Source organism: Lissotriton vulgaris, chromosome 2_1 (assembly GCF_964263255.1).
Source record: "Lissotriton vulgaris chromosome 2_1, aLisVul1.2, whole genome shotgun sequence".
Classification (NCBI taxonomy): domain Eukaryota; kingdom Metazoa; phylum Chordata; class Amphibia; order Caudata; family Salamandridae; genus Lissotriton; species Lissotriton vulgaris.
The window spans coordinates 1,621,129,518-1,621,157,003 of NC_141687.1; the positions used below are offsets into that span (position 1 = coordinate 1,621,129,518).

The 27,486-nt window shown below is 44.8% G+C and overlaps 1 protein-coding gene across 1 annotated transcript in view; it reads left to right on the top strand.

Moving 5' to 3' along the window:
* The window catches only part of LAPTM5 (lysosomal protein transmembrane 5), a 185,820-nt gene that overhangs the window by 67,508 nt on the left and 90,826 nt on the right, over positions 1 to 27,486 (top strand). Inside the window, exon 2 of the mRNA XM_086957509.1 lies at positions 21,576 to 21,666. Coding sequence (XP_086813635.1) covers positions 21,576 to 21,666 — 91 coding nt within the window. The remainder of the gene's footprint in view (positions 1 to 21,575; positions 21,667 to 27,486) is intronic.

Here is a 27,486-nt window from a genome sequence, read left to right on the forward strand (position 1 = left end):
CCGCACCCGCACCCCCTCCCCCCCCAGCTCCTTGAGATCCTCACGGGTGAGAAGCGCACTTTACAAACCCCTTGATTGATTGATTGATTGATTGATTGATTGATTGAAACCCCGCGTCCTTCAGTCTAAGCTTAACAGGAAAAAACACCTGACATAAGAAGGCGGCAACCAGGTTATTCACCAGTTATTTTATAATAAATGACACTGTATTATTTATTTATTTATTTTATTTAAAGAGTTTTATATAGCGCTGGCTAAACCCAAAGGTATCAGAGCGCTTTACAAGAGAATCAACAATGTATCAGAAAAAGAACAGCAGTTACACAATACATCAAATAAATAATCAATACATTAGGAGAGGAGGGGAAGGAGAGAGAAAAGTAGTGGAGGGGGCAGGAAAGGTGAGAAAGGGAAGATAAGGGAAGAGACAACAAGGAGAGATGAGAGGAAGTCTGTCTAAAGGCCGACTGGGTAGGTGACGACCAAGGAGAGAGTCCACGGCCCATCTCCCCTATAGCTAAACCAGGTAGCTCCATCGGGCATCAGACAAAATAGTTCTGTCTCAATACATTGAGAGAGGAGAGAAGGAGAGACATGAATAGAGGGAGGATGCAGGAAGAGACGTCAGGAGAGATGAAAGGAAGTCTGGCTAAAGGCCAACTGGGTAGATGACATCCAAGGAGGGAATCCCCGACCTGTCTCCCCTATAGCTTAACCAGGTAGCTCCATCGGGCATCAGACAAAATAGCTAGATCTCAAATGACGAGGGAAAATTCACAGATAAACAAGGTGGGGACTAAGGGCCAGGACAGGTGAGGGCAGAGGTCAGTAGCAGGAAAGTGGAGAAGAGTAGAGCGGGGAGGGGTAGGGGGTAGGTAGTTCGGTTAAAGTTCCCATGGCTCCGCTTCGAATCATTATAAAAGAAGGTCCATTCCTTCTCAGGCGCCATCTTGATGTTAAAACGCTGGGCATAGCAGTGTAGTTGCTGAGTGGGGGGGCCCTCGCTGAAGGAACTATCAGTTGCAGGAGGCCCTGTCAGCAGGTTCACTTATCTCAGGAGGGTGCCAGCAGATGGTGTAGTATAGAAGCACAACTGAAAGCTGCAGACCTCAGGGACCCATCTGCAATGCGCGCTTTACAGCATCGTGTTTAGTGAGCAGCCGCCATCTTAAAGTCAGGCAGGGGTAGATGGAACGTTTGGGAGTTAGTGAGGCATACCCCGTGGGTGTAAGGGGCCCATCTTCTGCAGATGTGCCTCAAGTGTTGCCCCCTCTTGTCCTCTGCTGCGTATCTAGTTCCCCGGGGGATAGCAGTCCCCCGTGCATGTCTCCCTGCGAGGTGAGAGTGAGCCTTCCCACCCGCCTGTGGCGCTCAGCAATTATCGGGCTCAATCACCGCTTCGTAGGGCAAAAGGCGTCGGGCCCCCACAGGGTTGTGGAGGGGGTAGGGAGAAGGCGTCAGTCCCCGCAAGGAAGGGCACCCACGTCGGACCGTTGCTGCCGAAGCCTCTAGGTGGCTGCCATTTTGCGAGGACCGGTAAGGCGTATCCGCAGAAATCAAGCAGTCTCACTGAAGTTGGAGACTGACTTAATGGGGCCCCTTCGTTTCTTCTGGCAGGTCTGGGGTCGCTAGTGTCTGCTCCGGGTGAGTTGATCACATCAGGGAGCTCGCCACACACCCTCTCCTCATGCCGATCGCGGAGCCCCCAAGCCTTCTGTGGCGCATCGCAGATTTTGGGGTCGCTTACCGCCGTGGATAGCGGGAGTCTCAGGATGCTGGCACAGACGGGAGCAAGCTGGAGAGAAGCCTCCGAATTCTTACAACGGAGCGTCGGTTCAATGCCGCTCCCGGGTACTCGGTTTGAACTAATTGCTGTAGTTCAAACCTAACTAACAGATGTAAGCAGAACGCCGGAGATCATTTTATTGCATCAGCATCCTCAGAGCAGGAGATGTACACAGAGTTGTATTAAGTCTGGGGTCCTGTTCATGCTGCATTACAGATGCCAGGGAGGAAACATGTAATTAGGGATGTAGCACAGCCGTTCTCAACCTTTGATGTCTGTGAACCTCCACGGAATCTTTGCTGGGAGTATTTTTAAGGATTTGGACCTCCGAATATTACACAAAAATGCATACTTTCATTGAAAATTCAAATTCTGAAATATTTTATTTCATTCACAAAAAAATTATCACAATTCGAAATTTTAATAAGATTGTAAAGGTTGGAGCGTTACAAAATGTAGCTTTAGTGCGAAAAGACGAACTGATTTGCTAGACTGTAGCTAAAATTGGTCCTTTTTTGGTCCTAGTGCATGTCCTCTTTTTAACGGTACATACCAGTGCCTCAATTGAGGACACCAATCGCCCATACCACAGTAAGTTTGCTGCACTTGTACTGGTCCCATGGGTCAAGCTTAGTATATCGACTTGATTTTTAGGCTCCATTTTCAAATTCTGCCCCATTTACTGTGTTTTTAAATTTTATTTTTTCCCTTTTTTTTAGTATATATAGCTTATTATTCTGCTAATATTATTTCATTTTCTAAACAGTTGGCAGACACCATGTGGCACATGGTATGTTTTCTGCATCATGCGGTTACACAATTTTATAACCGAAGGCACAAAGGAATTTATTTATTTGTCCAGAATTAAATAGACTGGTGATCAGCTAACAATCCAATTTCGATATCTGGGATGCCAGTTAAGCAACCAAGCCATATCAGTTTTATATTAACACTGGCTTGATAAAGGATACCATTTTTATAGCAACATAGCTTAACCCATACATGTTTCTTTATTTGTCAGTCGTGAAGACATTGGCTAATATACGACTGTGAATGAACCAAGAAAAGACTGAACGCAAAATATGCGAAAAATGATAATTAAAAAAGTCAAGCGCCTGATATGCTAAAGTTTTTCCCTCACTTAAGACAGTCTTAAAATTTAGAGATGCCTTAAGTCACACAGTAAGCGCCTTATTTACTAAGGGGTTGTCTTCTGGCTTAAGAGACTCTTACTACAAATGGATAACTATATTTTTAACTTAAGACATTTTTAAGACTCATTTCTGGCTTCAGTCAGTTTTATGATTGCTTGAAGCCATGGAAATACTTTAGTATAATATGCCCTCACTTCCGTTCGAACCCATAACCATCTGGTAATGTCACGGGCTATTAGGAAATGTTGTGAAATGCCACACATGGTTCAATGCCACTCTGTTTATGGAACAAGACTCTAAGGAAAAAAACGCCCTGTGTTGCCACATCCACTCATGTGGCTCAAAATCCAGTCGAGCAGTCATTTTAAGTTATCACCCATGACGCTGTTTGCAACTCACCAAGAGTGAAGATGCAAAATACTGGGGCGAAAGAGGGGAAAAAGTAAGTAAACTGTTGCTCTTCTGAACCGTTGCATAGCTAGAAGTCACATGATGGAAGTCACAAGGCTATAAAAATAGCAAAAGCAAGTTTAAAAAAACAGCTGTTAGTATGACATGTCACCGTCCAGCTAGAGATCTCACTTGTTGTTAAGAGCATGTTTTGTTCCACATGAGTAAAAACTGCACTGATGTGCCTTCTTGTGTCTGTCATCCATCTGCATGGCTCCTGTGAGCCGCAACCGCCAAGCGGGCCACCACTCTGCACGCTTCTTGTTATCTCACTGTGGTTTGAAGATGTTCATAGTTTCAGTAAGCAGTGTGCCATCTAATACTCAGAGCTTCAAGTGGGAACAAGCCTGGGCAATGCTAACAAGTCTAGCTTTAATATCCTGATCTCACATAGGCACAGTGTTTACCTCTGGCTTACTGGCAGTAGGAGCAAGAACCATGAAAGAGCACCCACCTGCTATGGTGTGATGAACATAGGTATTTTCGTTGCATTGCTGGAAAAATACCAATACTGTAAGTTTCACTATTTACTGGGTGTAGTATTGCCCATCCATTGTGAGTGACACAGGTTGGAATGAGGCATAACATGTCATACCAGACATTCAGTTAATCAATCAGTTTTCCTTGAGCTCTAATGCTCACTCCCACCTCTAATCTCCAATCTAACTTGCCTATCCTAGCACATCAGCTGAACGACACACACTCCTCCCATCCCCCAGCGCTGTAGTCAGTCACCCACCAGTTGTAACCTCACCACACCTCTCATCCACGCGTGAGGACTACTCCCCCCCATATATCCCAAGCGCTGTAGTTGGTCACCTACCGGATATAACCTCTCCACTCCCCCCACCCAATGGCGGAGATTTCTCCCCCTCATACAGCCTCCATACCCCCACCTTCCCTACCCCCCAACTCTCACCTCCTATGAGTCTCGCAGAACCCTCCATCAGCCGGAACTTATCCCCCCCGCCCTGCGGCAGGTCCATCTCTCACACTATCTCCCCTCCCACGCTTACTCCCCACTACCCCACTCTCCGAACCAGAGTCGCGGAACACACCACCTCCCCTACCTCAACCCCTCCTCCTCGCTCCCCCCCCACTCTCAGCCCCCAGTACCCTCGACACACCCCCACTGTCTCCAGCCTCCCCCCACCCCTCAACTCACTTGCTCCGCCCCCCTCCAGCACCCCCACCTATGCCTCCAACACCCCCCCTACCCATCCACACCCCTCACCCACATTCTCACACACCCATCGAATGACACCCCACTCACTATTACCTCAGAGCCCGGCACCAATGCTAGCATAGCCCCCCACCCCCTTGCCAGTCCCCATTCCAGCTCCCTAATCAACGACTCGCCCACGGCACCCATCCCTCACTCCACCCCTAACCCTCCTCTGGACATGACTATAGCCACCCTCTTACAAGTCAAAGAAGAGCTCCACACCATCAAAGATCTACTTACCACACTCACCAGACAACCCCTACCTATCACCGCCCCCTCACGCAACAAATCCCCCTCCCACCCTACATACCCTCACAAATCATACTCCCCGCGTTGGCCCTCTATCCCCGCCCGCAATCACGCACGCCCCCCGTTCGCCCTCAACCCCCTTTCGGACCATGACCTATGCACCCTCCTTCGCTCATTCAGCACTGGTCCTTTAAAACACACAACCGCTACACACCTCCCCATTCCCACAATCCTCACTAATCCACTTAGGCCCCCCACTCTGAGCAACAGAAGTTCCGTCCCCAATAACCTCAGAGAAGTCCCCCGCTCTCTAGAACAATCAATCATCCTTCTCTCCCCCAGACTCAAATGCATCCTACTCAACTGTAGATCGGCCCCGATACACTCCTCCGACATCGCGGATCTCATTATAGCATTGGACCTCGACCTGGCCATTCTGACTGAAACGTGGTTAACTGAAACTTCTACGCCTATAATGGACATACTAGTCTCCCCAAACTACCACATCATTAGGCTCGACAGGACCGGCAAGACGGGCGGTGGAATCGCATGCACTTTTAGGAGCACCCTCTCTGTGACCAAAGTCACCTCCTCCACCCTCACTTCCTGTGAACTCTTCTGCCTCGATATCTCCAGCGAGGGCAAACCTGTATGCTCTTTACATGTCATCTACCACAACTCATGGACACGATCTCATCCAATGCCGGTCGGCAGTCCACTCAAATTTACCTGGGTGACTTCAATCTCCATTGGAATGATCAGAAAGACGCAGTGGTGAATAGTCTCAAAACTTTCCTTAATGCGCTTGACCTCACCCAAATCTGTATCAGCCCGACACACGACAAAGGCTCGATCCTCGACCTTATCATCGCCAAAGAGGACACTACCCAATTGGGGTCGATCCAACCCTGTGACTGGTCAGACCATCACATTATCTCTTTCTTCATCAACGAAAAAGTTAAACCTAACATGGCTCAACCCACCAAATCCAAGATCTGAAAAAGGGACATGAAGAATCTCAACCCGAACTGCCTGCCTTCTCACACTCGCAGTCTCCTCCTTCCCCCTGTGGGCGCCCCTGATGGTCAATCATTGACTGACCTCTACCTCGATTCTATGAACTCAATAATCAATGAAGCTGCCCCCCTGCAATTGAAAAGAGTCTCCACCAAGAAATCGAATCCCTGGTATGATGGCAGACTCAATGAAGACAGACGTGCCTTGCGAATGGCAGAGCGCACCTGGAGATCTGACCCCTCAGCACTGCACCTTAAAATGCTAAAGAACAAGAGAAATGCCTACTTTAGGAAGATCAAGCGTTCGAAATCAGACTTCTTCAGCCTCCAGCTGGAAAAAGCAAAGAACCGACCAAGGAAACTGTTTGATCTAATCAAATCTCAAACCAAGATGCAACCCTCACAATCAATCAGCGCAACAAGCGATATTCCACACTGTGAAGACTTTTCCGCATTCTTTAAGTTAAAGACCGACAACATAAGAAGTGATCTTCTCATTGATGCAAGCCGATACTCCAGCCCCATCAGCGTGACTACCACTCACCCTAAAAACAACGCATCATGGACGCCATTCGACACCTACACTGAAGAAGCAATTCGCAAACTACTCACCACCTTGAAGCCCTCTAATCACTTCACTGACCCCCTACCTGCTAATGCTGTGAAAGACTTCACCCCCCTGCTCCTCCCACTCTGGACTAAAATCTCCCTTCAACAAGGCCTCATCCCAGACTCCCTCAAGGTGGGGCAAGTCACACCTATACTCAAGAAACCTACAGCTGACCCGGCTGACTTGAACAACTATCGCCCTATCACCAATATCCCCACCTTGGCCGACTGACTAAACACATTGATCAGTTTGACCTCCTCAACCCTCATCAATCAGGCTTCCGAGCGAAACACAGCACGGAAACGGCTATGACTCACATAATTGATGACGCCCTCCAAATCCTTGACCGCAACGATTCCTGCCTCCTCATCCTTCTTGACCTCTCCTCAGCTTTTGATACTGTCAAACATGAGAACCTTCTGGAGCTGCTAAAGAACAGAATGGGGCTATCCGGAACTGTTCTCAAATGGTTCACTTCCTTCCTACATAACCGTTCACAGAAGTTCAAGATCAACAACGTGCTGTCCTCACCGGTGCCGGTAACTTTAGGCGTCCCACAAGGCTCCTCCTACCCCCACTTTGTTCAACCTCATCATGGAACCACTCACCTCCTTGCTTCAAGCATCCAATGTACTCTTCCATATGTACGCCGATGACACTCAACTTTACCTCAAGCTACAATCCCCGGAAGACATTAAGCTTCTGAACTCCACACTCAGAAACACCCAATCATGGTTGGCCGATAATCACCTCAAATTAAATGCTCTGAAAACTGAGTTCCTTCTGATCTCGCCCCCCACGAAAATTGCCATCACCCAAACCTGGCTCAATCAGCTAACTGCGCTCATTGTCTAACCCACCATTGTGGAATCTGCGAAATCCTTAGGCATTACACTTGACGCCAAGCTCAACATGCAGCAGCACATTAACAAAGCCACTAAAGGAGCTAACTTCCAAGTCAACACGTTGAGGAAACTTAGACCCTTCCACCCAGCTAAGGACTTCCAAACTGCTGTACAGGCCCTAGTCATCCCTCGCATAGACTATGGAATTGCGACCCTTAGCGGACTCCCTCTTTCAACAACCGCTCCCCTAAGAGCCTCCTTGAACGCTGCCGCGAGATTCATCACTGGTTCTAGGAAACACTCGCATATATCCCCTGATTTAAAATCTCTGAACTGGCTGCCCTTTGAGGCCAGAATACAGCTGAAAATAGCCGTTATGACACACTCGGCCGTACACCACAAGTCACCCAACCTCACCCAAAAGCTGACTATATCAGGAGGCTCGAGATCCAATAGAAGTACAAAAAATTTACTCCTGAAATCTCGTAGATTCCGGAAGGAAAAAACATACAAACGCTCCTTCTCAGGAATGGCGCACAGGATCTGGAACTCACTCCCGCCTGAAACTAGGCATATCCCCTACACGGCACTTTTTAAGAAAGAGGTAAAAGCCATCCTTATGGCCAAGTTCACCTGAACTCTTCTGATGCTGGAACAGAGACGTCTGTATCGTTGCTGCAGTACTGGTTACCAGTTTGTTTATTGTATTTTATTTGTACATGACTGATATCCTATTATGCTATTTCACTTACCACCGACTACTATTTTGTTCCCAACAGTCGCTTCCAACTACCTTTCTGTTGCCCCTACCCCTTGTTCCTGCAAGCATTAAGAAAGAGGTAATAGCCATCCGTTTTGGCCTAAGCTCACCTGATCTCTATTGTTGCTGGATCTTGCCCCTAGATGCATCAACGTTGTCATTTGCGATTCCTTAATTGCGAAAAATAAGGAATCGCAATTAAGGATTCGCAAATGGCAATGCATCATTAAATTCGCTATTTTATTGAAATTCGGTAAAAATCGCAATTTTTACCGAATTCCAATAAAATTGCGAGTTCCAAATAGCGAATCCGATATTCCCATTCATTCCTATGGGCTGAAATGCCCATAGGAATGAATGGGAATTGCGAATTCGCAATTTCAAATCGGAATGCATCAAAGCCTTTCAAGGGTGGAGAGGGGGGTCCAAAGGACCCCCCCCTGCACCCATGAAATGCACTTTTACATGTGAGTTACATACACACATGTCCTAAGGACATGTGTGCCTGTAACGTACACGTTTAAAAAATGCATTTTCATGCGTTTTTAAACATTTTTGCAAATTACCACGAAGTTCAACTTCGTGGTAATTTGCATTTGCAATTTTTAAAATCGCAAATGTTTTGAGGATGATGCATTGCTGTTAAGGAATCGCAAATTTGCGATTCCTTAACAGCAATCGCATTTTTTGGAACTCGCAAAAAAAAGCGATTTCCAAAAAATGCTTGATGCATCCCAGTAACCAATTTAGGAAGTGCAAAAGGCCGATTTATGCAAATCGCACCGTTTGCACTTCCTAAAAAGGTTGATGCATCTGGGCATAAGTCTCTGCACGACTTTTTGTTTTATTAGTTATTTGATCGTTTACTGGTTCTCATATATGTACTCGATTGTTATCCTATTCTACTATGCTATCATATTGTACCCAATATTGTATCTATTCTCCCTGCCCCTACCCCTGTCTCTGTAAAGCGCTCTGATATCTGCAAAGATCTTGTTTGCGCTATATAAAACTTTGAATAAATAAATAAATAAATAAATAATCAGGGTCTTATGAAGCATGACTACTCACCCGTGAGGGTCTCAAAGCGCTGGGGGGTGGAGTGGGGTTGGGGGGCTCAGTCTGCGGTTCAATTAAAGAGCCAGGTCTTGAGGTCCTTCCTGAATTGGGGCAGTGATGGTGATTGCCTGAGGTGCAGAGACAGGGAGTTCCAGGTCTTAGCAGTGAGGTAGTAGAAGGATCATCCTCCATCCTCCAGCCGTGGCCTTGCAGATCTGTGGGATGGCGGCCAGGGCCAGTTGGGTGGCGTGAAGATGTCTGGTGGGGGTGTGGAAGGAGAGACATTGTATAACAAATTAATTCTTTCAGGAGAAAATTTTATCTGGGAAAAATTGCAGATGCGTGATGTTTACCGCTAAAATTGAAAACCTAAAATTCAAGACCTGTTTGAGATTAGACTGAATCTTTGAAGCCCTGAATGTGGTTTTCATCAATGTGGATGGTGCTTTATCCTCCTAATGTGTAACTAATCGTGGTCATGCAAGGAATCCCCCAGAGCTGCCCGAGTCCCTCTAGATCTAGGGAGTTTCAATTAATGCCCAGGCTCTCTCCTGCAAGATAATGCATTCATACTTCGGGATTGTAGCTCTGTAATGGAATGCCGTTAATGCCTGCGCCTGGAGGCATTAATGCTTACATTGGATAAAGTGACTCATCACAAGAAAGGAAATGCCACTCCAAAAGACAATGCATCTTTTCAAAATCTGTAGATGAGCTAGTGCTACGTCCAAGTATTTGTCTCACAAAGCGATGGACTTAAGTGCTTAAGTATTGCATTGATTTGTTTACCGATTGGCCAGGTACATGTTAGTTTTTCGATTACACAGCATTATTGGGGGAAATAATTAGCATTTCATTCATTAAATGACTAACATTGATCTTTTCTGTGTCAGAGATTTAACTTCCCAGTGTTGACAAGTTGTGTAAGGGTGTGTGCAAATTGTGTTAATTTATGTTCGACTGGAATTCTTGCAGAACAATTCTCATTCTTGAGTGTTTCCTGTGTGGGGAAGTCAGAAGGAACTCTTATCCCAATGATCTACATTGCCAATCTACACGCAAATCCTACAGCAAAGCCATAGACTGGGCCATTTTTTTTCAAGTCCAAGAAAACCTTTTTTAAATTTTACCTCCCTATGTGAAGGTTTTTTGGGGCCCTGAGTAAGGCATATTTTGAGGACCCCCTGTTCATAACAACTATACATGTATTACACATTTTCACCTAAATCAAATCCTCATGATGCCAAACACTATTGAATTGTACATTCAATTTTTGGAAACATCGGCACTCAAAAATATCCAGGAGCTCAAGCTGCGTATGCCAACCAAAAAGTACCAAAAGATCACAAATCAACTTCACTCCACAACTGACATTCTCGCTGCTGGCTTGATATCGAAGCACTACTCTGAGGCTTTTCACCATTCCATCAATAATATCTTACAATTTTCTTCTAAATTCTGTTCCCAAGACATAGCCTTTTCCCTCTTTTTATGTGAACACCTCTCTAGCTAGACACAGACCTCCTGCTCTGCTGACTAAGGGGAATAGAAGGGGGAAGGGGACAGTAAATTGACCTTGACACCAAAATAAAAGTGGCCTCCATTAGTGAATTATAGTGATCCATGTCTGCACATTTGGGCAGTTGTGAATTTGCAAAGTCACAGTGTGTGTTTTGCAAGGTATGGGAGACTACATGGATTTGAGCTTGCAACATACAATAATATAATATTAATATCATGGAAATCAACAATAAAACTGGCATATTAGTCATAAAACAAGACCACAAACAGACCAAAAACCGACCCGCAAACTGACCTGTCAGACCAGCCCATCGGACACTTCCTCATTGACCTGTATGCCAGTCCGACCCTAGGCAGTAGGACAGATATGTTAAGATAATGGTATAGCGAGAGAGGTGAAGCAGAGTTAGAAGGGGTTGAGGCAGAGATTATAGATAGGTGAGGTTGGGAGGGATGAACGTCAGGACACCGCGATCATTTTGATTGCGGTACTTTACAATGCGGTTTTCACAACGCAAGTCGCTACAACGACTTGCGTTGGAGGGCGCTGGATTGAGGATTAATTTAATTTTCTATTCCAACTCAAGCCCACGTAACAGGAGGGAAGGTGTTGGAATAGAAAATCAAAATATTCCTTAACCAAGAGCGGCATCCAGCGCAAGTCGTAGTAATGACTTGCGTTGTAATGGCTGCGTCATAAAGGTCGCGCGGTGTAAACACCGCGTTGTAAACACCGCGTTGTAAAGGATGTTTCCCGTTGGGAGAGAAGTAAGGTGAAGAGAGAAATGTGAGATATCTAGAAAGAAAGACTCTGGAATATTATCTGCAAACTGCGATAAATATTGCAAAACGCTCTTAGGGCGTTTTTCATTATCTCCCTCTATTGCTGAATTACATCGCTGTGTTAGCGGCCTATTAGCAACGTTTTGCTAACAGGCGAAGTGCAATCCAGCGATAGACTGCGATAATCATCATTAGCGTGTGAAATCTTGTGATGATTTCACAGTGCTAAAGAAATGCTTGTTAATAGGGGACTGTGTACATAACCACACAATCCACCTCCCAGAGGCAATACTGCTAAGTCAGGTTTTTTTCAGGCGTTGGAATCATGTGATAATGGGGGCTCAGCGCAGGTTTTGTTATCGCTTCGCTGTTCAGGGGCAGCGTTGTTGATACAGCGATGTTGGTTTTGCGAGCATTTCACATGTTGTCTTAGGAGGGAACACCTACTTTGCATCTCATTAGCGATATCTATCACTGTCATGAGATGCATTACGAAATCGGCTGCTAACATGCGCTGATGCATGTTAGCGCCGCCTTGTTAATAGTGCGATAAGAATATCGCCGCTTTAGGGGCAAAAAGTGCTGCTAAAGCTCCGGTTCTGCCCTTGATAATATGCCCGTCAGAGAGGTAGGAAGAGGTGGGTCGAGAAAGAGAGCCAGAGAAATAGCTTACATTCTTGAGTGCGGCAGAGAGGTAGAGAGCGAGATAGGGAGAAGGTAATGTACAAAAAGGATAGTGGTGGGAAACACCAAAGGGTGTGGTAAAGAGAGAGGTAAAGTAAAACAGGTGTACTAAAGGAGTTGTGAGGTACATAGAGATGTTGTGAGGTAGAAAGAGGGGACAGCTACATAGAGATGTGGAGATAGCTAGGGACACAGTTGAAGAGAGGGATAGGAGGGGTGGGGTGAAGTAAGGAGGAAGGTATGAGAGAGACTTTTTAAATCACTTCACCGGGGGACCCTTGGAAGGTTGTGGCTTTGAGTAATTGCTCACTTTGCCCATTCCTTCTTTGTCTCAAGAAAAGGGGTTTATAAATAGTTTTTAGCACACCACTTTTTCAAATGATAAAATGCTAAAAATATTTCGAAATTAAACTTAGTTTTAACAATTCTTATTATCTTCCATTTGTTTTGAAAAGGACTGGACTTGTTTGTTCGTATTGCTACAGATTGTAAGAAAATATATGTTTACTGGAAAATTTGGACTAATCGTTGCTATTTCTGCAGGTTTGTCACATATTTTCACTATCTGTGCAGGAGGGGCACTTTGTTAAGGAGAACCGATTATCAATGCTTTTGACAATAACTGTTGCCAAATCGCGGTATTCATCTTTGTCTAACATTCCATCTCTATAAAAAATGCTTCACTTTAATTAAAATGTGTTAAAAGCTGGAATTAGGCACAGTTTTTAAATACGTAGATGTCACGGAATTCAATTCATTGTTTTGAGGTTAAAAAAAAGTGTTCATCTCAACACTTGGGTAGAATTTTGTTTTTGTTTTGAGGCGCTGTAATAATTATTTTATTTTTAGCTCTAGCCGTTATTGAGCTGAACGTTATCTCTGTGACGCATCTGCGTAACGGTCATCCTCCCCCACAGACTTGCAGGTGTCGCAGGTCTGTGCTCACCGGATGTTGGAGCACACTGTCACCAAACATCATGTTTATCCGTTCTGCTGTCAGCACACCTTATTTTTGCCATTTCAGCTTCGCACGCTACTGGTCTTGCTTTAAAACTTTTGCACTGATCCGTTCCATCTGACAAGCATTTATTCTTAGTGATTTCATCATTTTTCAATTATTTGAATCTGTTTTCGCATATTTCTGTTCGATGGATTCTGATGGTAGGGATGAATTTTATTTTAAAATTGACCATGGTCATGACTGGTGTTTGGGGCGTACCATTATGCACACACAGCCCTTACACACAAATTGGCATGGGGTAGAGAGATAGATTAGGGCCGTACACGTTTAAAGTCTCCCTAGTAAATTTTACTGTCACAAACAGCAAACGTGCTCTATATCTGAGTTCCAGGTAGGAAACCCCCTGTATCCTGCATATGGGATATTGCCCTATTTTCAGGTCGAGCCTGGACAGCGCATGCGTGGCTCTGTGAGGCATGTTGTATTGAGGTGGGGACTTGAAGCTCCGTCAACATTTTTCATCGGGTTGTGCCATTGTTCACTGTAAACTGTGGCTGTTCATTGGTCAAAAGGCTTAATAGACCCTCCTTTGTACCCCTTGTCTCATTTTGTAACCTCCCATGGCGACACCCCCATTACGTGTGTTGTTGCCTGGTAGGCTTTGATTACTGTCTCTGAGCACTATTTTCTCAAATAGCGCTCCCTCCTAAAACTTTTTTTATTTTTATAGCACGTATTTGCAATGCAATAAGTCTCGCATTTACGAGAGTTTAAGCTATTGGCATTGTAAATAACAATGCCTTTTATTTTTCTGTTTTAAAAACAACACATAGATAAAAGGCATTTCCATTTACAATGCCAATAGCTCAAACTCTCATAAATGCGAGACCTATTGCATTGCAAATGCTTGTTGGGAATTCCTGTGTCCCAATTGTCAGAAGAACCCAAGAACACAGAGCAAAACAACTACGTTAGTGTAACATTTTGTGGTTGCCACCATAATGTTGTGTAATTTCTTTCAGTGATTAGATTATGCCATTATGCCATGTTGCACAACTGAGATTTAGTTTGGGTAAAAATCATGTAGCAGGTGCATAGGAACAATCTAAACAAACAGAACACAAGTGGCTATTGTTCGAGACACATGCAATTTTTTCATTGTTTAAGTACAAAATGCATCCTTGTGTCAAAATTCTCCTGGGGGGTTCAAGAAACGTACTGAGCCGGGCAGAAAACTTGGTGACAGTATGTCAGGATGCAGGTCTGGAGATATTGCTTACCGCTTAGTGTGGTATGGGGAAGCAGTGTCCAAACCCACTTGTGCTAGATTGCTTCCAATGAAGGAAAGACTGATGTCTTAGGGATTGCCAGCGCTGTCTGGACTGAGGCTGCACATGAACGCAAACACACCACTGATCTGCACATTCTTATTCGTGGTGCCATGATCGGGATGAGCAAGAGGGAAGTATGCAGTAACCTAGAGTCCATGCATGGGCGTAGGAAGTGTGGGGGACGCGGTGGATATGTTCCCACCAGATTTTGGAGTGGGGGGGGGGGACACGGGGGACATGGGTTTGGGGGACGAGGGGACAAAAGAATTTCCCCCCTCCCTTCTGTTATTCAGCAGGGCCATTAGCACGCGAAAGCGCTACCTAATGGCCCTGCACGTGACCTGCCTGGAGTCAAAGAGGCCACCCGCCCTCTGCCCTTTGTTATGCTGCAGGAAGGCTCCTGGGAAGAGCAGAGAAGGCGAAAAAAACTGTCTCTTTTCCTTCATACCCATTTCTGTCTTTGTCTCGCTCCTCCTTAAGTTCTGATTTCAAGAGCTCTTATTACTCTCTCTTGCATCTCCTTTTCTTCATTTGTTTCTCTGTGAAATGGATCCAAAACAGGCGGACACTGGCTGGATATTTCCTCATTTACTGACCATAATTCCAAAGAAAAACCTTGGGACGGAGAGAAAAAAAAATGAAATAGCTAAATTAAGCAATACAGAGTGGTCAGCAGACAGGCCAGATTGTTATTTACACCAACACACATTAGAACCAATTTTACAGAGTTTGCCAGTGAAAGCGCTACTTTCTTTTTTTCTTCTTTCTTTGAACAACATTGTTTTCCAACCGGAAGTGCACAATTTCTAAAGGGACAGCAATACTTGGTTGATGAGTGGAGTGAAAATGTTTAATATGATCGTTTTCAACTGTTTTAATTATTTTAGCTTATAAAATGTGTACTGCAGCTCTGTGTTCGGGGATGCAATTTTTTTTTACCGAACTGCTTACATTTTGAAAGAATATAAGCAATGGACATTGAAACGGGTCCCTTCCTGGTCCTGTAGCCATGGCCTGAATTTTTCAGGCAAAATCACTTACTGATTTCTGAATAATGAGTTTAAAACTGTTACGGTAACCATGTTGTTCCTGAATACATTTCACATGATTTGCTTATTCTTGCATTCCTTATGAGTGTTTTTTTTTTCAGGGTGTTATTCATTTTTTTTCCAGACAGCATTTTACTGTTGTCTAGTGCATAATTTGAATTTAGTTGCAGCACAATTGAGTTGTAGCTGAAGGCAGTGCAAGTTTCTCTCAGTGGGGCACTATGGTGTTAAGTGTGGGAGAGGATGTGGCACTCTGACCAGAGCTGCTGAATTCGGAACTAGAGCACTTTTTTTTCAGCCTTCATGACCAGTCCACCAGACCGCACTCCTGACAGAGCTCATTCTGTTGCTACACCTTAGAAAGCCTGATAGACCTTAGAAGCCCTGGTGTCTTAGCACCCGCAGGTGGACCCCTACGGTGGCAAGTGTGAGTTAACCTGGAAGGCCTGTCCACCACAATCCATACTGCAGTTCACCTCCAGTCTTGCGAGCAGGCATACAAAGAAGCACACCCTAAATCGACAGTGACTGTCACTGAAGTCACAAAATCCTTGAGGCCAGTCCACCGCACCCATTGGTACCTCCATTGACCTTTTTCCGCAGTAGTGTTGCAACTTACCAGGGGTTGGCAATGTAGGATTTGCATGCACATCAAACTTAGGGGGTGATTATAATGAAGGTGGAACCGCCACGTCACCCCGTCAATGGCGGTCCCACTGCCATCGGTGACTGCATCAACGCCAACCATATCACAATGGCGGGTGCTTTCCTGGCGGTCGGAAAGACCAACTGCCACACACCCTAGGGGCTCTTGGTTCCTACAATGCTGGTGGTGCCTACCAGGTACCACAGTAGGGCTTACGATACCCCTTACCCGCCAGCCTATCCATGGCAGTTCACCCGCCATGGAAAAGTTGGCGGAAAGGGACATTGGAGGCCCATAGCGGGCCCCTTTCCCCTCAGCCCCCAGACATGGGACCTGACAGAGCGTCCACCTCCCCCCTTCCGTTCCAAAACCACAGACATAATCTGCAGCATATCCCAAGGCTCATCCCTCAGCCCAACGCTGTTCAACGTCTACATGGCATCACTCGCCCACGTCGCCTGACAGCACGACCTAAACATCATCTCCTATGCCGACGACACCCAGCTGATCCTCTCGTTCACCAAGGACCTCCACACTGCCAAAACCAACCTCCACGAAGGAATGAAGGCTGTCGCCGACTGGATGAGGAATAGCCGACTGAAGCTCTACTCGGACAAGACAGAGACCCTCATCTTCGGCTCAACCCCATCTGCCTGGGACGACTCCTGGTGGCCAACGGCACTAGGAGCACCCACCAACCACGCACGAAACCTAGAGATCATCCTCGACCCCACACTCTCCATGACAAAGCAGGTCAACGCCGTCTCCTCCACCTGCTTCAACACCCTCTGCATGCTTCGCAGGATCTTCAAGTGGATCCCCACCAAAACTAGAAGGATGGTCACCCAAGCCCACGTCAGCAGTAGACTGGGCTATGGCAACGCACTCTACGCAGGAGCCCCGGCCAAACTCCTGTCACGACTGAAACACATCCAGAATGCCTCCGCAAAATTGATCCTCAACGTACACCGCCGCAGCCACATCACACCCCACCTGAAAGACCAGCACTGGCTCCCCATCAACAAGAGGATAACCTTCAAGCTCCTCACCCATGCACACAAGGCACTCCACGACACCGGATCGGCGTACCTCAACAGACGACTCGGCTTCTACACACCCGCCCGCCAGCTCCGCTCCGCAGACCACGCCCTCGCCATCGTCCCCCGCACCCGAAGAGTGACCACAGGTGGCAGATCATTCTCCCACCTCGCCACCAAGACATGGAACATCCTCCCCATCGGCCTACGACAAACCGAAGATCTTCGAACCTTCAAGAGACTCTTCAAGACCTGGCTCTTCGAACAGTAGCAGCTCCCCCCCGCCAACCGCCTTGAGACCCTCACAGGTATGTAGTGTGCTTTACAAATGCTATGATTGATTGATTGACATGTCAGTTTTTACATTGCGGCAGATGATGCAGCCAGCAGCACCTGCTACAATGTAAAAGATAGGCACTGCGAACGCCATAGTGGCGGTTGCATTGTAATGCCTATCGTCGGGCCGCCACCTTGAAGGCCAGCGGTCCCATTCCCCGATTCGGTGGCAGACGGACTGAAGTCCACCTGCCTTCGTAATCAGCCTCCAAGTTTGCAAACTTCATGGTCTCTGCTTCATGCACAAACACTTTTAACATGTGCAGCCATCTTTCGGGCCATTGGAGTTATGCAGCAATGGAGACCAAAATGATGTTGCAGTGTTGACTAAATGATGCAACAATAAAAAGGCTGCAGCGTAATGCGGTGCATTTTATGATACTTTATTATTTTAACATATTTATACATACTAACAGCCTCTGCAAAGCTTTTGCCTCATTAGTACCTGTGTAACATACAAATGCAGCACAGGGAAAGGTGACCAGTCAACCTTTGCAAAGGGCCCTACACTTCACAGCAACATAAGTCACATTTCTTTTAGTAATTTTTGAACCGTTTGAGCTACAAAATTGTTTTGGGTCAAATCGTTAGATTATGCAGCAGATGATATATTATGTGGCAAATATGATACAGCCATAGTTAAGTGGAAATTTTCTTTCCACTTAACTTAATTTTGCCCCAGTATTGTAGTTGATCAATGTATAAGTTCCCCAAACCCAAAAGTCGAGTTTGGGCACAATTTGCATTTTAAAAGCAGTCCTACAACACAGGGCTACTTTTAAACTGACCTCAGGCTTCAGCAGTGCACACATGCAAACGCAGAAAGGGCTGCTGGCCTCTAAACTGCCATGCCCTAATATATTCTAGGGACTTAAAGGTAGTTCTAATCTCCCTGCCCTATTATGAACTAGGGCCTTATAGGAGAGGTCATGCCAATCATAGAGGTACCCTAACCCATAGTGCACCCTGGTGTATGTAGGTGTTTTCACAGTATCTTTAAGTGTCTCTTTCAGAATAGCACTGTCCCTGTGCCTGTTCAGGCAGAGATCAGGGTCAGTCAGAGTCAGGTACTACCAGTACCAGTCAGCAAAACGTTGGGGAGTGCCCAGGGCACAGGATGGCGTTGCAACACTAAAGAAGCACACACTCAGAATTTAAAACATAACACCATGGTTGGGGGGTTCTCTTTAATAATAAGAATTGATTTCTATCCTAATGAACCCATTTTCCAACATTAGGATAAGGAAATACTGGGGAAAAATCATAATGTTCTAATCTATACCTTGAAGTTTTCATGCAGCTCTTTGATGACGGTTAATAGCTCACTGTTCAATGTTAAGATTTTAACTTATAAACTGCAAATACCAACAGAATCTCTCAGACAAAGGCAGTAACTCACTGACCAATTTACATGATATGCATTTTGTGTTCTGCGTGGTACACATTCTTTGCAGCATGCATATTAACCCACTGTGCCTACCTTACCAAGAGTCAAAACTTCCACTAGACAAACCTACGATCTCTCTCAATAAAGAACATTAATCACCAAAGTTATCTTCACATTTTTATTGTTGCCTGAAAATTGCTGGAGACCAGGAATGCAGCAGCAGGTACTTTTCAAATCATAATGCACTTGCAAACACGACGCCCCCACCCTACGTCAGCCACCTATGTTTGCTTGGTGCATCAAGGTGATTCATATACATGTTTTTTTAACATTTGGTCTGATTACTATATGAATGTAAATAACAATAAAGCATAAATGAAAACTGTTACAACATGCCTGCTTTTCTTAATATTTCACTTCGAAAGTATGCGATTGTATTTGTTTAACGGGCGGTGATTTGTATAGGGTCACTGGAAAGTCCACAAGGTTGTCCCTGTCCCCCCCAGAATTTTAGTGTCTCCTACCCCCCTGAGTCCATGTGCTTGTACTGGACAGCTGCATGCTCATGAGTGAGACATTTGTGCTAGACAAAGTACGCCGTCACTGAGCTACGTACACCTTCAGTCTGTCTCACCTTCAGTCAGAGGGCCAAATGCATTAAAAAATGTATAACAACTGTAATGCTGCGCGCAAGTGGGAGGGGTGAGTGTGCATGTGGGCGTGGCTAAAAAACGAATTATTCTCTAACTTTTTTATCTTTCCCCTTCTGGTAATTACATATAAAATAATACACAGCTTAAATGAAAATTAAATACAAGTTATGTAAGTCATTATTTGAAACTTGCATTAAACACTTTAAAAGATAGGCTGCTACAGAATGTTCAAAATGATTTAAGATAAAAAAAAGCGCTAGAATATAGATTTTTTTGCAGACATTAAAGAGTGCAGTCTTTTTTCTTAACTGTCTTTTAAAAGCATGCACTTCACAGCTTAACTGGTAGCTCCCTTACAATAAACCTCAAAATGAAAAAATGTGTCGTCAGGAAGAAGTTTTTTTTGGTAACTGTCTTTCAAAAGCACACACTTCACATCTTAGCTGGTAGCTCCCTTGCAATACCTTTCAACGACAATAAATGTGTGTGGTCAGGAAGCTTCAAGTGATTCCATTAATTAATGTCAACACCGGCTTCAAGACACCTGTTACATTTTTAGATTGACCATGTTATGTCATACTGTGGGTCCATATCATGATTTATTGAGTATCACAGCTCTGTGCTCGAATGTGAATTGTTGTGCTTTCAGCCTGTGCTTCATGTGGCATGCACTTAATGTATTTGCTTTTATGGAAGATGTTATGGTTCAAGGGGCGGGTAGCGGTGGCTACAGTGCCTTCTAGGAGTAGCCATTACCGTTGTGATCCCCTGCTAAGAGTTCAGAGGTTCACATACTGATTAGTAATTTCATTGGTGTATGGAGTCCTAGTAAATCTCCACCAACGGTTCTTCATTTGAGTGAATGTTACCTTGATGTATATCGAGATACATCTGAGTTTTATGTGAGTAAATGGAAACCAAAAAGGGGTTCTGGGCTCCTTCTTGGTAGTGTTGCCCTGGAGTGTGTTGAGACACATTGTTTGTGAAGGGTGCTGCTGTTGGGAAACAACCTTTACAACACAACTTTTACAACGCACTACCATTACAACAAAACTTTTACAATGCAACATCCATTACAACGCAACCATTACAACACATGACACTACAACGCATACCACTACAACGCAGGTCATTACAACGCAGTCATTACAACGCATACCATTACAACGCATACCATCACAACACATAGTACCCTTACACTATCCAACACTTACCCTACTGTTGCACCACCTGGAGTTAGAATAGTAATTTTTACCCCTACACTATCCAACACTTACCCTACTGTTGCACCCCCTGGAGTTAGAATAGTAATTTTTACCCCTACACTAGCTACCACTTACCCTACTGTTGCACCCCCCTGGAGTTAGAATAGTAATTTTTACCCCAACACTATCCAATACTTACCATACATGCAATGTAATGGTATGCATTGTAATGGTATGCGTTGTAAAGGTAGTATGCGTTGTAATGGAATGCGTTGTAAAGGTAGTTTTTTTAAATTCGTTGTAATGGCATGCGTTGTAATGGTATGCGTTGTAATGGATGTTGCGTTGTAAAAAATGAGTTGTAAAGGTATGCATTGTAAAAGTATGCGTTGTAACGTCATACATTCGCTGCTGTTTCTCATACAAATGCTTTGCTTCCTTGAGTGCATGATGATTTAACTGTAGGACTCCTGTGACTCCTAAGGGTAGAGATCTGCCTTTGTCTTCTTTTTGTAAAGTGGAGATATGTGGCATGCTATTTGGGAGTACACATTGGTACGGGCATATGTGTGTGTGTTATGCGAATGGAAAGAGCTGCATGGGATCATGTGTGCAAAACCTGAGTGTGTGAGCTAGAGCTTGGAATAGGCGGAGTCATAAGTGTACTACCTGTGTTTCAGGAGAGACATTCATCCTGGTCTTGGTACTGGCCTGGAGACTGACTGAATAACAGGTTCCTTGTTTTTAGTGTAATCAGTACCAATTACTTGGAGGAACAAGTTGTGCCACATTTTATGTATCCACTGATTACCTTTTCTGTTCCCACAGGCGATGAGTGTACTGCTTCTGGTGGACCAATCTCTGGACGTGGCCAATGTAAAAGAGAATGGTGTATCTCTTCATGGCTACTACAAAATAGGTAAGTTGCCAAACTGCTGGAAAGCTACATGGTTTGGTGTTGGGATGTATATGCTCTTTCACGATTCGGAAAGAATGTACATAGATTGTTTATTATCTATGAAAAAAATAAACTTCTAGAATTTCAGTTTTAAAAATTATTTTCTCCTCACATCTTTCCTCACAATCTCCAAGAATGATCTTCATTTATCTCCAAATTGCATTCTACAAGTTTGTTTTTCAAAGTATTACATAAATCCTAATTTATTCCTATCTCACGCTCCTTTACCACCTGCGATATTGTTCCTTGTTTTTTCTTTTCTCTTTCTCTCTGAAGACCCCTTCTCCTAATCCCTGGCTTTGTTGACCATTTTTTACACCTCTCCTTCTCTTTCCTCCCTCCCATTCCTCCACCTCCTCATCCCACTTCTTGCTCATTTTTTAGGTCACGCCAGACAGACAGCTTTAGCTATCTGCTGTCCAAAATCTATTGTTTACAGGGCAATGTAGAAAGAGTGGGATTAGAGTCAGCCCCTTGCCCATGATTGGATGGCCTTCTTGTATATCTTATTTCCCTGCTCCTTATTCAATGTCTTGCTTCTTTATTCTTCCGACTGTCCCACCTGGGGCATAGTTTCTTTACAGTAATTTCTATTGGCTGACTTGCATGCTTACGCTACTGACTTAAGGGGATTACTTTGTTTTACTTTACTTTGAGAGTGGGTCGCTTTCCTTACTTTCTATCCTCTTATGGCTGCTCTATTTTTTTTTATCAACCTATTTTTTATATTATTTTTGTTAGAGACCAGCAGCTGTACATTGCTATCTGGCTGCTCGCTTTTGTTTCCCTGCTCAGTAGCACCTCACCTTCAATGCACATACCACCTGCTTATTATGCGTGTTTGTGGTAAATCTTTTTTATAAGGGACTGGCAGCTGCACTCTTGATTCCAGTTTGCTTGTTTTTGGTCCTCTATCCCTATGCTGTTATCTCTGCCATCACCTACTGGCCTTGTTCTGCTTGCTGGAGATTCCCTCTTCTTCCTTATTCTGTTGCTTTTTTAAATTTAAATTAAGAATAAACTGAAAAAATCCAGGGATGACTGCTGCATGCAGGGCGACCATCTTGAAATTATTTGTCTATAAGTGATTTATTACTTCCACTCAATACGATGTGGAAAGTGTTAGACTTTGGGAGGGTCATATATACTATTCTCACTACATACTTAACTGCGTTGGAGAAAGAGTTGGACTTTAAGAGGGTTACATTTATTATTTCCACTCCAAACCTCATCACATGGGGGACAGTGTTGCACTTTGTGGTGTCAGATTTACTCTTTACACTCCAAACCTAGCTACATTGGACAAAGTGTTGGACTTTGAGGGAGTCAGATTTACCATTCCCACTCCAAACTTAGCCACATTGGGCAAAGTGTCTGACTATGCAGGGGGACTTACTTCCTAACCCCACTCGAAACTTAGCAACACTGGAAAATATGTTAGACTTTTGTGGGGGTCCCTATGCGAACTTAACCACACTAGGGGAAAGTGTTAGACCTTTTAGTTGCCATATTTACTATTCCCACTCTAAACCTGGCCACATTGTGGAAAGTGTTGGACTTTGAGGTGGTTAGATTTACTATTCCAATTCTAAAGATAGCCATATTGGGGAAAGTGTTGGACTTTGGGATGGTCAGTAGTACTCCCAGTCAAAACTTACCCACATTGGGGAAAGTGTTGGATTTTGCAGAGGTAATATTTACTACTCCCAATTCATACTTCACCACAATGAGGAAAGTGCTTGATTTTGGGTGTATCATATTTACCTATTCCCACTCCAAACTTAGCCACCTTGGGTAAAATATTGGCCTTTAAGGAGGTCATATCTATCTATCTATCTATCTATCTATCTATCTATCTATCTATCTATCTATCTATCTATCTATCTATCTATGTATCTATCTATCTATCTATCTATCTATCTATCTATCTATCTATCTATCATTTTCTATAATCTATTACTTATATAAGATTAAATACACCTAGGACCAAAAAAAACCCACAATAATAATTATACATATACAATAAAATCACAATACAATCGAAATAGTTAAATCATAGACAACAAATGGCATACAAATATAGTTTTTTAAAATATCCTAATATAAAACCATGCCTTTAAAAAAAAATAAAAGTCAAGTTAAACACAGAAAAATTTACAAATGAAAAAGTCTCGTTTTTTTTAAATATTACTAAAATATTTCCATTTATATATATATATATATATATATATATATATAAAAAATCACTATTTATCTGATTACATGATGTCACAAATTTCATATTACACAATCATAGCATGAACCGTCGTAGGACAAGACATCAAAATTCGCTTTGGTTTAGCTATGATTGTGGCAGTGGTTTAGTGTGGTGTTAACTTTTGTGCATAGGTGTATGCACGCAATAACTCAACATAACATAATGTGTACATTTGTAAAGAGCAATGGTTACCCTCAAGAATGTCTCTTGGTGCTGACAAAAAATTGTTACTCAACTCAGTGGTACGCACTTTATTACTCTTGGATAGATGAAATGCTGAGCAGGCGTGCCAACATTTAAATCTGGGTCGATGGGGTTAAGAACGGATCTCTGGGGTGGATGTATTAGTTGAGCCACCAGATCCTGTTTAAGGATCTGACATTTTCCTCTCAATGAATTCCTGACAAGAGGGAAACCCATGGAAACAATGTCTAGGGTTATCTTCCTTGTTTCTAACATTCAGCTACAGGTTGTCCCCTCCAAGCTCCTGTGGGCACTGCCCACCAAGACCCTGTCGAAGGGGCAAACAGGTGGCGAATCTCCGGTGTTAGGTGTGAAGATGGAAAGGGGTGGGTACAAAAGTCATTCCGGGAGGAAATCGAGCTTCACAACACCTGCCATTCACAAAAAGTATGTTTCACTTATGGGAGAAGCAGAGATGTAATATTCTGCTGTAGGCAGGGTTAAGGGTACTGTAGATCGATGGGGCTAGAGACACTTCCCCTGCTGTTGTGTCAGTCTGCACGGGTTCACTCTAAGACAGCACTTGTGTGTGAAAAAAGCGCCTGTCCCAAAGGCCAACGTGCATGGCGCTGTCTTGAGAACCCAGGGCTTGGCTGTGACTGCCTTGTTAATGTTTCTGCTGTGAACCGGCTCTCATGGGCCTGTGATGAGGTGTTAATGACACTGATGGAGCTGTGGTGCAAGAGTGTGCAAAGTACCACTTCGTCCTCCCACTGAAGTGCTCTGTGCTTTGGGATTTCCATGTTCTTATTCCTTGGAAAAAACGCGGACTGTCACCAACATGGAAACTTTATAAAATGAGTAAACACTGAGCCTGTGTGTGGCGTGGAAGCTGGTGTTCGCCTGCAGCCCTGGGCTTAAAGGCCCGTTTTCAGGCCTCTCCTTGATTTGAGCAGGCAGGGTGTGGCCCCTCTCCTGCCTCCTGATGGATACACGCGACCACGAGAACCCACAAGAGGTGATGTGTGGCTAGTATGCAGGGGCGCAACTAGGTCTTAATTTCGGGGGGGGGCTAACATGGCAGATGAAGGGGCGTGGCTAATGTAAATCAATGGGGCGGAGCTAAAATGGCAGATAATCAGGATCGGTTAATGCTCAGGTCAAGCTGAGAAAAAAATGTGGTGAATTCTGCATTTGAAACTGGACAACAATTAAAGCACATATTTTTGGTAGCTTGATGCATTGCCCCCCAAAACCCATACTCACCCTGAATCTTAAAATTACCCCTGGCACACCAAAACACATACCCACGCTGAACCCTAAAATTAACCCCCTCACACCCTAAAACCCATACCCGCCCTGAAATCTATAATTACCCCTGGCACCCCAAAACCCATACCCATCCTATCCCTAAAATTATCCCTCCCCGGCACCCCAAAACCCATACCCACCCCACACCCTAAAATTACCCCCTGGCACCCCAAAACCCAATACCACCCTGAACCCTAAAATCACCCCCCTGGAGCCCCAAAACCCATACCCGCCCTGAACCTTAAATTACCCCTGGCACCCCAGAAGCCATACCCATGCTGAACCATAAATTCCCCCTTGCCCCCCAAAACCCAAACCCACCCTGAACCTTAAAATTACCCCAGGCACCCCAAAACCCATACCCATACCCATACCCATGCTGAACCATAAATTCCCATCTGGCACCCCATAACCCATACCCACCATGAACCCTAAAATAGCCCCCTGACATCCCAAACCCACACCTGCCCTAAACCCTAAAATTACCCCTGGCACTATAAAACACATACCCACGCTGAACCCTAAAATTAATCCCATGGCACCCCAAAACCCACACCTACCCTGTACCTTAAAATTACCCCTGGCACCCCAAACCCCATACCCATGCTGAACCATAAATTCCCCTCCGGCACCCCATAACCCATACCCACCCTGAACCATAAATTCCCCGCTGGCACCCCATAACCCATACCCACCCTGAACCCTAAAATTGCCCCCTGACACCCCAAAACCCACACCTGCCCTGCAACCTAAAATTACCCCTGGCACACCAAAACACATACCCATGCTGAACCCTAAAATGCCCCCTGGCACCCCATACCCACCCTGAACCCTAAAATAGCCCCCTGACATCCGAAAACCCACACCTGCCCTAAACCCTAAAATTACCCCTGGCACCCCAAAACCCATACCCATGCTGAACCATAAATTCCCCCGGCACCCCATAACCCATACCCACCCTGAACCATAAATTCCCCCCTGGCACCCCATAACCCATTCCCATCCTGAACCCTAAAATTGCCCCCTGACATCCCAAAACCCACACCTCCCCTGAACCCTAAAATTACCCCTGGCACACCAAAACACATACCCACGCTGAACCCTAAAATGTCCCCTGGCACCCCAAAACCCATACCTACCCTGAACCCTAAAATTGCCCCCTGGAATCCCAAAACCCATACCCGCTCAGAACCCTAAAATTACCCCCTGGCACCCCAATCCGTAACCCACCCTGAACCATAAAATTACTCACTGGCACCCTAAAACCCACACCCACCCTGAACTCTAAAATTACCCACTAGCACCCCAAAAAAAAATAAACACTACAAACTTACACTACATTTGCATATTTGGAGGGGACTGTCCTCTTTGACGTTTCTATGTATGTAAGTCAAGAACAACATTCACAGTAACCTAGATATGCAGGCAGTAGGTAATGCTGTGCTGAAAAATGCATTAAAGTTACTGGAACTTACACAAAAAACTGCTGCCTGCTCTTCTGATACTATACTGTGGAGTCTGGCTGATCAGCAGCACTGTGTCCTGGCATCCAGCCCCTCCCGAAGGTCTCACTGTGTAGATCAATGTGGGTCAAATACACACACAGCAGGGGGAAAGGGGTGGCCAGTGCAGGTGAAGCTTTCCCTTTGTAAATTAATTCCTGCTTGCGCCATAGCCCAGGGTTTGCTGTCTGTGCACATGTATGGAATACACATCTATACAAGTGCACAGACAGCACACCCTGTGCTAAGATGCCAGCAGAAATTCCTTTACAAAGGAAAAGCATCACCTTAACTGGCCATGCCTTCCCCCTGCTGTGCACATCTTCACACCCCATGCTCACAACCCATCAAGTGCTTAGGTGAAATCCCTGCCTTCAGGCAAGGATTTCACCTCCGCGCCACTCTAAAGGAAACACAAGAGGTCAGGCCAGGGGGGTCGGTTCACTCGCTGAAACTTTTCAGAGGCTCGCTGTCTGGCTCGGGCTGCTGGGCCTCTCAGAAATCATTAAAACAATCACATTCTCGGAT